This window comes from Bufo bufo, chromosome 7, assembly GCF_905171765.1.
Source record: "Bufo bufo chromosome 7, aBufBuf1.1, whole genome shotgun sequence".
Classification (NCBI taxonomy): Eukaryota; Metazoa; Chordata; class Amphibia; order Anura; family Bufonidae; genus Bufo; species Bufo bufo.
This window is the reverse complement of record NC_053395.1, coordinates 82,722,795-82,737,873: the sequence shown is the minus strand read 5'-3', so window position 1 is coordinate 82,737,873 and position 15,079 is coordinate 82,722,795. Positions and strand designations below refer to the sequence as shown.

General features: G+C 40.9%; 1 protein-coding gene across 2 annotated transcripts in view; it reads left to right on the top strand.

Annotated features, from left to right (window-relative positions):
* Positions 1–15,079, top strand: part of LOC121008919 (katanin interacting protein) — a 311,559-nt gene that overhangs the window by 283,142 nt on the left and 13,338 nt on the right. For both annotated transcript variants that reach the window (XM_040441686.1, XM_040441685.1), the window contains one exon: positions 6,115–6,275. In XM_040441686.1, coding sequence (XP_040297620.1) covers positions 6,115–6,275 — 161 coding nt within the window. The remainder of the gene's footprint in view (positions 1–6,114; positions 6,276–15,079) is intronic.

Genomic DNA, 15,079 nt, shown 5'->3' with positions numbered 1-15,079 from the left:
TACATCCATCCACATATATCACATTTTTGGGGATGATTCCTGACTCGCACACGGCCTCCAGTGAGCAGTGAGCCTTCTTCTCAAGTACCGTTCCCCATCCATTTGCCGGTGCATGCAGGTTCTGGGCATGATGGTCGCTACCATCCATTCGCTCAGTTTCACACCCTAGCACTCTAACGGGCACTCCTCTCGTCCTGGGACAAGTCGGCGGACTCCTTGGACAAACCCATAATCCTCGCTCCGATGGTGCGCTCGGCACTCAGATGGTGGCTCTCCACACTAACATTGGATTTGGGGAAATCCTTTCTCCCGATTTCCTGGACGGTCATCACTACCGATGCCAGTCTTCAGGGCTGGGGAGGAGTCTTCCCACCCCAGACAGTACAGGGGGTTTGGTCTCCATCTGAGTCCAAACTGCCAATCAACATTTTGGAACTTCGGGCCATTAGTCTGTCCCTCCTTCATTGGTCCCCCCTTCTGACAGGTCAGCTAATCCGGATACAGTCGGACAACGCCACAGCAGTGGCCTACATCAATCATCAAGGGGGAACCCACAGTCAAGCGGCGATGGCCGAATCCGCGCTGATTCTTCAATAGGCGGAGAAGCACGTACCAACCCTGTCTACATGGCAGTCTACATCCCAGGGGTGGAGAATTGGGAGGCGGACTTTCTCAGTCGGACGACCATGGACCCGGGGGAATGGTCCCTGCACCCGGAGGTCTTCGCAGAAATCTGTCACCGTTGGGGACGGCCAGACGTGGACTTGATGGCATCCATGTTCAACTACAAGCTACCCGCCTTCTTCTTTCGCACAAGGGATCCAAAGGCGTGCACAGTAGACGCTCTGGTGGCACCATGGGACGGGTTCTCCCTCCTGTACGTGTTTCCGCCTCTCCATCCTCGAGTGCTCCGCAGGATATGGATGGAGGGCATCAAGATGATTTTCATCACCCCGGACTGGCCCCGTCGAGCGTGGTACTCCGAGATAATCCACCTCCTAGGAGACACACCGTGGCCCCTTCCACTCAGAGAAGATCTACTCTCTCAGGGACCGGTCTTCCACCAGCATTTAGAGTCACGACGTTTGACTGCGTGGCTGTTGAAACCGCCATTCTGAAACAGCGAGGTTTCCTGATAAAGTCATCCAGACAATGATTTGGGCCAGGAAGCCGGTGTTGTCCAGAATCTATTACAGGGCTTAGAGGTCATTTCTCCATTCTGTGAGGACCGGGATTTTCCGCCGTTGCATTTTTCGCTCCCAAATATTCATTCCTTTCTCGAATCGGGACTAGATTCTGGTCTGGCGCTTAGCTCTCTGAAAGGGCAGTTGTCGGCACTGTCAATCTTTTTCCAGCACACCCTGGCTACGCGGAGCACGGTAAAGACTTTTCTATAAGGGGTGGCGCATACTGTTCCTCCTTATCACCCCCCTTTACCCTCCTGGGACCTGAACTTGGTCCTAGGGTCTCTTCAGTCTGCTCCCTTTGAACTGTTACGCGACGTTTCTCTCCGTATGCTTACCTTGAAGGTGGCTATGACATCCATCAGACGTGTTTCGGAATTGGCGGCTCAATCGTGCAAGGAAACGTTCCTAGTTTTGCACCAGGACAAGGCGGTGCTCCGTCCGGTGCCATCTTTTCAACCGAAAGTGGTCTTGGCTTTTCACGTCAATGAAGACATAGTCCTCCCTTCCTTTTGCCCTTCCCCTTCTGATCCTATCTGTCCACCACTAGCTCCTTTAGATGTACAGATTCTTTGTTCGTCATTCCCAAAGGGCTGTGTAAGGGTCTGGAGGCTTCTAAGGTTATCATTGCAAGGTGGATTTGTTTGGCAATTGCAGAGGCGTACCACTCCCAGGGAAAGGTACCGCCCGTATGCGCTTCATGGGCTCGGTTCCACCACGCTTCTGCTTCGCAACTGTGTAAGGTTGCGACTTGGTCCTCCCTACACACTTTTACCCAATTCTACCAGGTGCATTCCTTGGCATCGGCAGACGCGGTTCTGGGCCACAAAGTCTTGCAGACGGCAGTGTCTGAACGGCCGGCTTGTCCCATGGGATATAGTTCTTCCCCCTCCTCCCCCCCTCCCCCGTGGACTGCTTTGGAACGTCCCACGGTCCTGTATCCCCCAATGAACGAGCGAGAAAACAAGATTTTTGTGAACTCACCTGTAAAATCTTTTTCTTGCTGAGTTCATTGGGGGACACAGCACCCACCCATTAGTTACCATTGCAGATGGCGCGGTTGGTTTCCGTTGGTGTCCTCTGTTGCGGTTCGGATATACTGGGGTTATTGGTTGTTATTTCGGTTATATGTATATATTTTCTTTTTCTCTGCTATCTGCTACTCCTTAGTACAGAAGTAGATTACACAAAGAGAATGGCGTAAAGCCGCAGTAAAGGCCCCTCAAAAGAGCTTAACTCAGAAACTAAATAGAAAACCTACAAAAGAGCACTGAAAGCTGATGAACTATAAAAATATTGTTTTATTGGGTACATAATTAAAAGCATACATGGAGATGACAGACAAATGCACGAAGTGCAGCACAATCCTGGGAGAGCTGGTAGAGTACAAAAAATGGTAAAAAGACAGAAGTAAGGATATATCTGAATAAGGCAAAGTTACCATGTAAAATATATGTTAAAGGGATGCCCACTATTGATGGGAATATACATGATCTCGTCAAATATAAAGTGCAAGTGCAAGCTTATATATAAGCAAAAGAGAGGAGAAATAACCCCTCAATGTGGGTCCCTAAACACATATATATATATACCTATTCAAGTGGTCTAAGCGGGTAAATAAAGTGCATGTACAGATCACATAACAGTTTGTAAGAGAAAACACTTGGTAAGTGTTTGATCAGAAAACACAAGACAACCGCAGAAGTTTAACAGGTAAGTAAATGAACAGGAATGAGGTCACATACCGTGTGTAAAATGATGGTAAGTCCACAGGAAGACTGCACACCCTACTGCTTGGGCACAAACTGAGTTGCTCTCTCCAAGCTGGAGGGGGTATAGCCTGCAGTGGAGGAGCTAACACTTTTTTCAGCCTAGTGTCGCCTCCTAGTGGCAGCAGCAGCTATACCCACGGTCCTGTGTCCCCCAATGAACTCAGCGAGAAAGAGATTTTACAGGTGAGTTCACAAAAATCTCCTTTTAAAAATTAGGGAAAAAAAGAAAAGTAGACATATTAGCTATCGCCGCGTCCATATCGACCAGCTCTATAAAAATATCACATGACCTAACCCCTCAGGTGAACACCGTCAGAAAAAGAAGATAAAACCTGTTCTAAAAAAACTATTTTTTGTTCACCTTACATCACTAAAAGTGCAACACCAAGCAATCAAAAAGGCATATGCTCCCCCAATAGTACCAATCTAACAGTCACCTCATCCCGCTAAAAATGAGCCCCTACCTAAGACAATCGCCCAAAAAATAAAAAAAATATGGCTCTCAGACTATGGAGACGCTAAAACATGATTTATTTATTTTTGTTTCAAAAATGATATTATTGTGTAAAACAAATAAAAAAGCAGACATGGTAGGTATTTCCACGTCCGTAACGACCTGCTCTATAAAAATATCACCTAGTATGACCTAACCCCTCAGGTGAACACGGTAAAAAATAAAATTAAAACCGTGTCAAAAAGCCATTTTTTTGTCACCTTACATCACAAAAAGTGTAATAGCAACTAATCAAAAAGTCATACACACCCCAAAATCATACCAATCAAGCAGTCTTCTCATCCCGCAAAAAATGAGCCCCTACCTAAGACAATCGCCCAAAAAAGTAAAAACTATGGCTCTCAGAATATGGAGACACTAAAACATGATTTTTTTTTGTTTCAAAAATGCTTTTATTGTGTTAAATGTATTATTATTATTTTTTAAGTAGACATATTAGGTATCATCGTGTCCGTAACAACCTGCTCTATAAACATACCACATGATTTAACCCTTCAGGTGAACACCGTAAAAAAGATAAAATAAAAGCCATTTTTTGTCACCTAACACCACAAAAAGTGTAATAGCAAGCGATCAAAAAGTCATATGCACCCTAAATTAGTACCAATCAAACAGTCATCTCATACTGAAAAAAATTAGCCCCTAAATAAGACAGTCGCCCTAAATAAAAAAAACTATCACTTTCAGAATATGGAGACACTAAAAAAATTTTTTTTTTTCAAAAATGCTTTATTATGTAAAGGTGAAATAAACAACCAAAAAAAGTTGTCATATTTGGTATTGTCGCGTCCGTAACAACCTGCTCTATAAAAATACCACATGATCTAACCTGTCAGATGAACACTGTAAATAACAAAAATAAAAACAGTGCCAAAGCAATTTTTGTTACCTCGCCTCACAAAAAGTGTAATATAGAGAAACAAAAAATCATATGTACCCTAAAATAGTACCAACAAAACTGCCACCTTATCCCATAGTTTCCAAAATGGGGTCATTTTTTTGGAGTTTCTACTCTAGTGGTGCATCAGGGGGTCTTCAAATGTGACATGGCAGCTTCAAATTATCCCAGTGAAATCTGCCTTCTAAAAACCATATGGCTTCCTTTCCTTCTGCACCCTGCCATGTGTCCGTACAGCAGTTTACGACCACATATGGGGTGTTTATGTAAACTACAGAATGAGGGCAATAAATATTAAGTTTTTTTTGGCTTGCTTTGTTAGTGGAAAAAAATGGATTCAAATGGAAAATCTGCCAAAAAAGTTAAATTCTGAAATTTCATCTCCATTTCCCATTAATTCTTGTGGAACACCTAAAGGGTTAACATAGTTTGTAAAATCAGTTTTGAATACTTTGAGGGGTGTGGTCTCTAAAATGGGGTCATTTTTGGGTGGTTTCTATTATGTAAGCCTCACAAAGTGACTTCAGACCTGAACTGGTCCTTAAAAAGTGGGTTTTGGAAATTTTCAGAAACATTTCAAGATTTACTTCTAAACTTCTAAGCTTTCTAACGTCCTCAAAAAATAAAGTGGCATTCACAAAATGTCCAAACATGAAGTAGACATATGGGGAATGTAAAGTAATAACTATTTTTGGAGTTTTTACTATTATAAAAGTAGAGAAATAGAAATTTGGAAATTTGCTATTTTTTCCAAATTTTGGGTAAATTTGCTATTTTTTTTATAAATAAAATGACATTTTGACATTGATTCAATTTTACCACTATCATGAAGTACAATATGTGACAAAACAATCTCAGAATGGCCTAGATAAGTAAAAGCGTTTTAAAGTTATTGCCACATAAAATACACATTTGCAAAAAAAATGGCCTGGGCAGGAAGGTGAAAACTGGGCCGGGATAGAAAGGGTTAATTTTATTTTAGTGGAATGTCGTTTAAGCATTTCACTGCACGGTATACTATGTTTTGTGATGTGCGTCACAAATTAACTTGAAACTTGATGTACGTAGTGTCTGCAGCTTACATTGCATATTTATGATGACGGGTTCCCTTTAATCAATGTGGTTAAGTTAAACTAGATTCATCTCACCCCCTTATTGACCAGACCCCAAACTGCCCTAAAGATCCCTTTAGTAGCAATCTTATAGCTGCCTCCATAAGACTATAGACAGATTAGCCACTCTACAATGATGTCACTGGCGGGCTTTTCACTTGCTCACCCATTGGGTTGTTATCAGGTTGATGATTTGCTTATAATTTTGCAGGGCAGACAATTTACTGCCTATGATTTATCATGTATCTTAAAAATCTAATTCTCTTTGAGTGAAAATCTATTTCTTCTTTATTATCCTATTTGATTAGGTAATAATCTTGTTTAGTGTTTGTCTGAAGTGAATCCATCTCTATATTCAGTAAGTGACATATCTTTTATGTACAGAATTGATAGCAGTCGGTTGCGTTCTGCTCTATAGGAAGCATATTTGCGATCAGCAATTATGACATTTAAAATGATATATTGATTTAAGACAAGTTTATAATACCTTCCGTTTCTTTCTTCATTTTCACAATTACTTTATAACCATGTATATCTGCTTGTTTCATTATTTCTAATTGACTGCAGTAAAATGTATTAATGGTTTTGTGAAAACCTTATCCCATATTACTGTTATTACTGGATATCTTGCCAGCTCCTTGTGGATGACCTCCTTGTGTACAATGGGATTTTAAACCAAGTCAGCCACATTTCTCATGGGATACTGCCGACGTGTGATCCTGTGATACCGTATCATACCATCCTGTTTGCCAATGACAAGAAAATTTCAGAAGCAGAAAAAAGAACAGTTTTAAGGTATGTAGGAAGGTGTACTTAAATGTTTCACTTTGTTAATCAACACAGTAGTATTGGTTTAGCTTGTTTTAGATAGTCTGTTTTTTATTTGATATTTTTAGTAGTAGCAAATAAATCATGATCACAGCGTTTTGCCGTTGTATGATGTGACATGATTTTCCCCTTATTCAACATTATTACATAATGTCATTTATCCTTTGAGGCTACCTACAATATATTAGGTTATTGTCAAAGTATACAGGATACATACACACTGCAGGCTTTCTGCCCTATGGAGCAAATATTCTGTAGTGTGTTAGAAAAACTCAGGAAGCTGAATATTCTGTCTTTTAACAATATTACTGAAAAATCTGGTTTAATACTTTATAAACTACCGTTACAGAAAATGACTGCGTTAAATGATTTTGCTTGTATATTCAACAAGTAGCAGAGTCAGTATTAAAGGGATTTTTTCACAAAGAACACTTATCCTTAGCCACAGAATAGGGGATAAGTGTATGATCATTGGGGGTCCAACCACTGGGAGCTCCAACAGTTACAAGAATGGTGGTTTTAGAGTCCCCTTTTTGAATTGTCCCATAGTGCATAGGAATAAAGTGGTGGTCATGCAAGCACTATACTAAACCATTCACTTGGGGACCTTCGTTCTTGTTGTTGCTAGGGGGTAAGTTTTCTTTGCGGGACACCCACTTTAATAAAGGTCATAAGATTGTATACACTCATATGGCTTTTAATATGTATTGTTTTTTTTTTTTAGAACAAATACAATAAAGTATTTTGTTACCTAAAAATATGGCTAAAAACACGCCAGAATGAAAACAGTCTTAAATCCGTTGTCCAGCATTTTCTTTTATTTGCAACCCATCCTGAAATACCTGTGGAGAAATCCATACTCACCTGCACCTGGCTCCTCTCCACTCTTCTCTGGTCTTCTGCTCCCCGTTTGTGAACTTCCACACGAACGGGGTCACAATGCACTGCTGCAGTGAATGGCTGACCTCAACAGTGATGTGTCCATAAGTCCAAGTTCACACTTCAATTATTTGGTCAGTTATTTTCACCAGTTATTGTGAGCCAAAACCAGTAGTGAAGCCCACACAGGGATCAGGTGTAATGGAAAGATCTTCTCCTGTTCTGTGTTCTTGACCCGTACCTGGATTTGGCTCACAGTAACTGATGGAAATGACTGACCAAATAACTGAAGTGTGAACTCAGCCTAAGTGACACATCACTGCTGGGTGATGGATTTCTCCACAGGTATTTCAGGCTGGAGTACAAATTTAAAAACAAATCCTGGAAGACCACTAGAAGGTTCCATTACAGCGGGGATTCTGCCAGTTGTAGCATATAACACAGATGACCACCAGCATTAAAATTTGAGGAGTGCCAATACCGATTGCTTTATTCACTAGTATTTCAGGATTGTCTGTTATGTTCCAGAATCTCAATAGATTGATGGAAATAGCTCACTAACCTCACACACACGGAAGGTGCACAATCTAAGTAGATTCACCCTTCAAATTAAACTTAACGCAATAGAAGATTGGCACACTAGTACATACGGAACAGCACGGAAATAAGTTTCAATTTATTACAGCTATATATACTAATTAAAATGCAATACAATAAAAATGCAAATATAGATAAAATGAAAATTAAAAATAATATACAATGCAGTATTCCCAATATGCCCGATGGATTCAGTTGGTGGCTCCCAATATCCTGGGTCACCTGTTATTAATATGGAATCAACCACTGGTGGATGTCCACAAAAATTGCAGATACCCTAAGGTATTTCTTTGGTATATGTCCTGCTTGGTTGTTGTGCAGAAAATTGATATGGCAAAGAATTGCGCCTGGATTATGGATCCTACTTTGATAAATGGCACAATGTTCATATGGCTGTATAGCACATCTAGCGATAATTTGAGCTACAATAGGAATGCACCCAGTCCACAGGTATCACAAGGTAGTGGTTGGAGCTTTATTGGTGGACAAAGATATGTCTCAGCAGCAAGCAGGTGCGCTACTCCACCTCTAAATGCAGCCCACACTCTAGATCCGATATTTTGGAGAGTGAGAATATTCACAAAGTTTTGCACAAAAAATTTGCATAAAAAATTGTATAAGGAATCATATAAAAGATCGTATAAAAATCAATGCTGATGGTATTTGCAAGGTGTGCATCAAAGTCAATACCGGTGAACCACGTTCGTGGGCTTACCTTCTCTTGTGCCCTGCTGGTTTCTAGTATTAGTTATTGTGTCCGGCTACAGACCGGCTTCTGTTTCGTCGGCGACTCAACTGTAGATCAGTTTGTCACGTGGGTTGTGCTCCCAGTGTTGATCTTCCAGCGGGTTGGAGCGAGTTTTCCGATGCGTCTATTTTAATGTCCTCGAAAAAAATTATAGGTAACTGTGCACTGTTCAATCGCGACTCAGATTCTTGTGGGGTGAGACATTTACCAGACGTGTTTCGGGGATGACTTTCTCCTTCTTCAGTGGCAACACCCCTTACAAGTGGATTGTGGGTTTTTATACCCTTCAATGGTCTTATGAAAAAAAGGGATGTGGATTCCTTAAATGTGGATTTTTCACATATACGATTATTCTATCGATTTCATAACATTTCCTATTGCTATCACTGCCTGTATTCGCTTTTATACTTCATAGTCAGTGAGGTTTTGCTATTTTTCGTAAATTTTTATACATGCGATTTTGATGCGATTATTGTGCGTTTTTTTTCTTCCATGATGCGTTTTTTCTTTCAAAGTGCGTTTTTTCCATATTTTTTGCATTTCTCAATGCTGGGTTTACTGTGTCGTATTTGGTTAAAATTACATCCCTAATCCCAGTTATAAGCGAATTACCACATATATGTCTTGTTTTATGGTGATTATTCTTTATCAAAGAACACATGTGTGTTAATTTTATACACCTTGTTCAAGTGGTTATCTTCACAACTTTCAAGTGTGTTAGGCCGTATATCGGCCATATTGTTGTTGGTGTACGTCGCCTGATTCTTCCCTGAATGTGCCAGACCAACAACAATATGGCCGATATACGGCCTAACACACTTGAAAGTTGTGAAGATAACCACTTGAACAAGGTGTATAAAATTAACACACGTATTCTTTGATAAAGAATAATAACCATAAAACAAGAAATATATGTGGTAATTTGCTTATAACTGGGATTAGGGATGTAATTTTAACCAAATACGACAGTAAACCCAGCATTGAGAAATGCAAAAACTATGGAAAAAACGCACTATGAAAGAAAAAATGCATCATGGAAGAAAAAAACGCACAATAATCGCATGTATAAAAATATACGAAATATAGCAAAACCTCACTGACTATGAAGTATAAAAGCGAATACAGGCAGTGATAGCAATAGGAAATGTTATGAAATCGATAGAATAATCGTATATGTTAAAAATCCACATTTAAGGAATCCACATCCCTTTTTTTCATAAGACCATTGAAGGGTATAAAAACCCACAATCCACTTGTATGGGGTGTTGCCACTGAAGAAGGGGAAAGTTATCCCCGAAACGCGTCTGGTAAATGTCTCACCCCACAAGAATCTGAGTCGCGATTGAACAGTGCACTGTTACCTATAATTTTTTTCGAGGACATTAAAATAGACGCATCGGAAAACTCGCTCCAACCCGCTGGAAGATCAACACTGGGAGCACAACCCACGTGACAAACTGATCTACAATTGAGACGCCGACGAAACAGAAGCCGTGACGCCGGTCTGTAGGCAGACACAATAACTAATACTAGAAACCAGCAGGGCACAAGAGAAAGTAAGCCCACGAACGTGGGTCACCGGTATTGACTTTGATGCACACCTTGCAAATACCGTCAGCATTGATTTTTATACGATCTTTTATATGATTCCTTATACGATTTTGTTATGCAAGTTTTTTGTGCGAAACTTTGTGAATATTCTCACTCTCCAAAATATCGGATCTAGAGTGTGGGCTGCATTTAGAGGTGGAGTAGCGCACCTGCTTGCTGCTGAGACATATCTTTGTCCACCAATAAAGCTCCAACCACTACCTTGTGATACCTGTGGACTGGGTGCATTCCTATTGTAGCTCAAATTATCGCTAGATGTGCTATACAGCCATATGAACATTGTGCCATTTATCAAAGTAGGATCCATAATCCAGGCGCAACTCTTTGCCATATCAATTTTCTGCACAACAACCAAGCAGGACATATACCAAAGAAATACCTTAGGGTATCTGCAATTTTTCTGGACGTCCACCAGTGGTTGATTCCATATTAACAACAGGTGACCCAGGATATTGGGAGCCACCAACTGAATCCATCGGGCATATTGGGAATACTGCATTGTATATTATTTTTTATTTTATTTTATCTATATTTGCATTTTTATTGTATTGCATTTTAATTAGTATATACAGCTGTAATAAATTGTGAAACTTATTTCCGTGCTGTTCCATATGTACTAGTGTGCCAATCTTCTATTGCGATATGTTCCAGAATCTGTTAGCAGAGGTACCAGTCAATGAGACTGTCAAGTGCACATCGTGTCACTTTTTGGCCCCTTGCAGACGAGCGTGTCCGGATAAGTTCCGGATGTGTTGCGGGTGCGTTGCGGCAAACCCGCGAGAGTAGGTACCCAATTGCAGTCAGTTTTGACTGCGATTGCGTTCCGTTGTTCAGTTTTTATCGCGCGGGTGCAATGTGTTTTGCACGCGCGTGATAAAAAGCTGGCTGTGGTACCCAGACCCGAACTTCTTCACAGAAGTTCAGGTTTGGGTTCAAGGTTGAGATTGTATTATTTTCACTTATAACATGGTTGTAAAAGAAAATAATAGCATTCTGAATACAGAATGCTAAGTAAAATGGGGCTGGAGGGGTTAAAAAAAAATAAAAAAATGGTTTAACTCACCTTAATCCACTTGTTTGCGCAGCCGGCATCTCTTCTGTCTTCATCTGTGAGGAAAAGGACCTTTGATGACGTCACTACGCTCATCACATGCATCACATGATCTATCACCATGGTAAAAGATCATGTGATGGATCATGTGATGAGCGTAGTGACGTCATCAAAGGTCCTTTTCTTCACAGATGAAGACAGAAGAGATGCCGGCTGCGCGAACAAGTGGACTAAGGTGAGTTAAATTATTTTTCTTTTTTATTTTTTTAACCCCTCCAGCCCTATTTTACTTTACTGTATTCAGAATGCAATTATTTTCCCTTATAACCATGTTATAAGGGAAAATAATAATGATCGGGTCTCCATCCCGATCGTCTCCTACCGGTAGCAACCATGCGTGAAAATCTCACCGCATCCGCACTTGCTTGCGGATGCTTGTGATTTTCACACAGCCCCATTCATTTCTATGGGGACTGCGTTACGTGAAAAACGCACAAAGAGGAGCATGCTGCGATTTTCACGCAACTCACAAGTGATGTGTGAAAATCACTGCTCATGTGCACAGACCCATAGAAATGAATGGGTTAGGATTCAGTGCGGGTGCAATGCGTTCACATGCATTGCACCCGCGCGGAAATCTCGCCCATGTGAAAGGGGCCTTTCTCTCTGATCTGATGTCGTCTAGAGAAAGCATAAAAAAATATCTGTTACAGGTTTTGTTATTGCCTTTTTCCTGTGGGGCATATCACATTACCATTTTGCCACATGCCATTTTGATGGTAGCATTGTCCCTTTGAAAATACAGCTATTGCACCGTAGACTCTTGTATAGTTCCTGGGATGAATATAGGCATAATTAGAACTGGAGATGCAGATTTTAGCTTTTGTCACTAGAAAATTACTGTTAGCATTCATTGTATCAATTCAGTATTACATGGTGAGTGTCACAGGGTAATTGGTGAGATGGTGTGGAATCTGCAGATTTTTCAGGCGCCAGTTAAGTATAAATTACCAAAATAGCTACTGGATCTCTAAAAGGGGATTTAATAATAGTACAGGGAATTATACACGGATTGGGACAAAGGGAACAAAGTAAGGAGTAGGGAAGGAAGTGCCTAACTAGCAATCTATGTACTGTCTTATATACTAGCCATACATACACATAGCCCATACAGTGTCCATCCCTGGAACACCTCCCAGATACTGTCTTAGCCAGTCACCAAAGCCCATTATAGTTTGTAGACATGCTTGTAGAGGTTATCACCTTCCTTTTCTTTTCTAAATCAGTTTTTTTTTTTAAAGTAAAGTAGCATAAACAGCACAACAAAGGAAATAAACTCATGGTGTCATGATGTCACCTTCCTGTAGGTGGCATCCTTGAGTCCAGAGTTGTCCTTCCTCTAAATGTCAAACAGACTTGCAGAATGGGTCACCGCAGGCCGTGGTTCCCCCCAGGTCTGGAAGCATCATCAATCAAATACACTCACCTAAAGAATTATTAGGAACACCATACTAATACAGTGTTGGACCCCCTTTTGCCTTCAGAACTGCCTTAATTCTACCTGGCATTGATTCAACAAGGTGCTGATAGCATTCTTTAGAAATGTTGGCCCATATTGATAGGATAGCATCTTGCAGTTGATGGAGATTTGAGGGATGCACATCCAGGGCACGAAGCTCCCGTTCCACCACATCCCAAAGATGCTCTATTGGGTTGAGATCTGGTGACTGTGGGGGCCATTTTAGTACAGTGAACTCATTGTCATGTTCAAGAAACCAATTTGAAATTATTCGAGCTTTGTGACATGGTGCATTATCCTGCTGGAAGTAGCCATCGGAGGATGGATACATGTTCTCATTCTGTTTACGTCAAATTCGGACTCTACCATTTGAATGTCTCAACAGAAATCGAGACTCTTCAGACCAGGCAACATTTTTCCAGTCTTCAACAGTCCAATTTTGGTGAGCTCGTTGTAGCCTCTTTTTCCTATTTGTAGTGGAGATGAGTGGTACCGGTGGGGTCTTCTGCTGTTGTAGCCCATCCGCCTCAAGGTTGTGCGTGTTGTGGCTTCACAAATGCTTTGCTGCATACCTCGGTTGTAACGAGTGGTTATTTCAGTCAACATTGCTCTTCTATCAGCTTGAATCAGTCGGCCCATTCTCCTCTGACCTCTACCATCCACAAGGCATTTTTGCCCACAGGACTGCCGCATACTGGATGTTTTTCCCTTTTCACACTATTCTTTGTAAACCCTAGAAATGGTTGTGCGTGAAAATCCCAGTAACTGAGCAGATTGTGAAATACTCAGACCGGCCCGTCTGGCACCAACAACCATGCCACGCTCAAAATTGCTTAAATCACCTTTCTTTCCCATTCTGACATTCAGTTTGGAGTTCAGGAGATTGTCTTGACCAGGACCACACCCCTAAATGCATTGAAGCAACTGCCATGTGATTGGTTGACTAGAATTGCATTAATGAGAAATAGAACAGGTGTTCCTAATAATTCTTTAGGTGAGTGTATATAGGTGTGCTTCTCGTGGGGCAAGGACAGTTTTTGTTTTTGTTTTTTACATTTTATGCTGTTTGTATACTGGATTTAATGTTATTGATCATTACAGACACAATGCTAATTATGTATAGGTATTGTATTTTTAACATTTTTACGTGAATAAAGTAGATTTTTTTTTATATATAAATCTCACTAGGGAACTTGAGCATCCTGGCTCATAATTCACTGCAGACTGCCCCCTTTGCTTTCTCTAACCTCTTAGATGCTATGCTCAGCATTGACTGCCGCACCAATCCTGGCAGTGGCACCCACGAGCTATGGACCGGACACAGCTCCTGGGCCTGCGTCATCACAGCTCTGTACTATTACATAGATTAGTCTTAACTACCAACTTGCAGCAATGTAATAGACTGGCGCTGTGTCGTAAAGAAGTGTTCTGGTTACTATTATGTTTTAAGCAATGCCCCTAGCCTGCCTCTTGAAAAAGAAGATTCATACCTGCTTTGGTCCTCATTGCTGTCCCCATCTTCTGGTCTCTGCACTGCTTTCTTATGGTGGTGTATGGGCAGGGTCACATGCACCTCTCCCGCCAATAATTGGCTTCAGCAGTGATGTGGCCACAGGCAGCACGTCACTGCTAAAGCCAGTCATTGGCTGGAGAGGTGCATGTGACCCTGCCAATACCCAGCTGGATGTAAACAGTGCCAGGACTGGAAGATGGAGAGAGTGGAGGACCGGAGCAGTGTGTAGCAGGTAAGTATTAATCCTTTTCAGCAGGCAGGCTGGAGACATTACGTAAATTATAATTATATCCCAAAAAAAACTTTAAGAGGTTTTCTGGTAAGCCACACCCCCTTATGTAGCGAGTCGCAAAAAGGTGTCTTATACACATAATACCGGTAAATGTAGTGTAAAGCTTCTACATCATTTTTTGAGGCAAAAAATCCAGAATTTTGGTGCATTTAGCTTAGCATATCTCCCACAGTGTGCTATTCTACTTCTGAAAAATACCCCTAATCTTGTTTTTATTGCCTCCTAGAATAGCTTTAGACATTATACAATCATGAATAGCTACATATAATCTGAGTACCCCCTTTTCATGTTCATGAAGACTTTATATAATCTACACTGCGTGCAATGTTGATGGTGAACAGATCAAAACACTGACAGAATCCATGGATGGCAGGCTTTTGAGTGTCCTTGCAAAGAAAGGTGGCTATATTGGTCACTGATTTGTTTTTGTTTTGTTTTTGAATGTCAGAAATGTATATTTGTGAATGTTGAGATGTTATATTGGTTTCACTGGTAAAAATAAATAATTGAAATGGGTATATATTTGTTTTTTGTTAAGTTGCCTAATAATTATGCACAGTA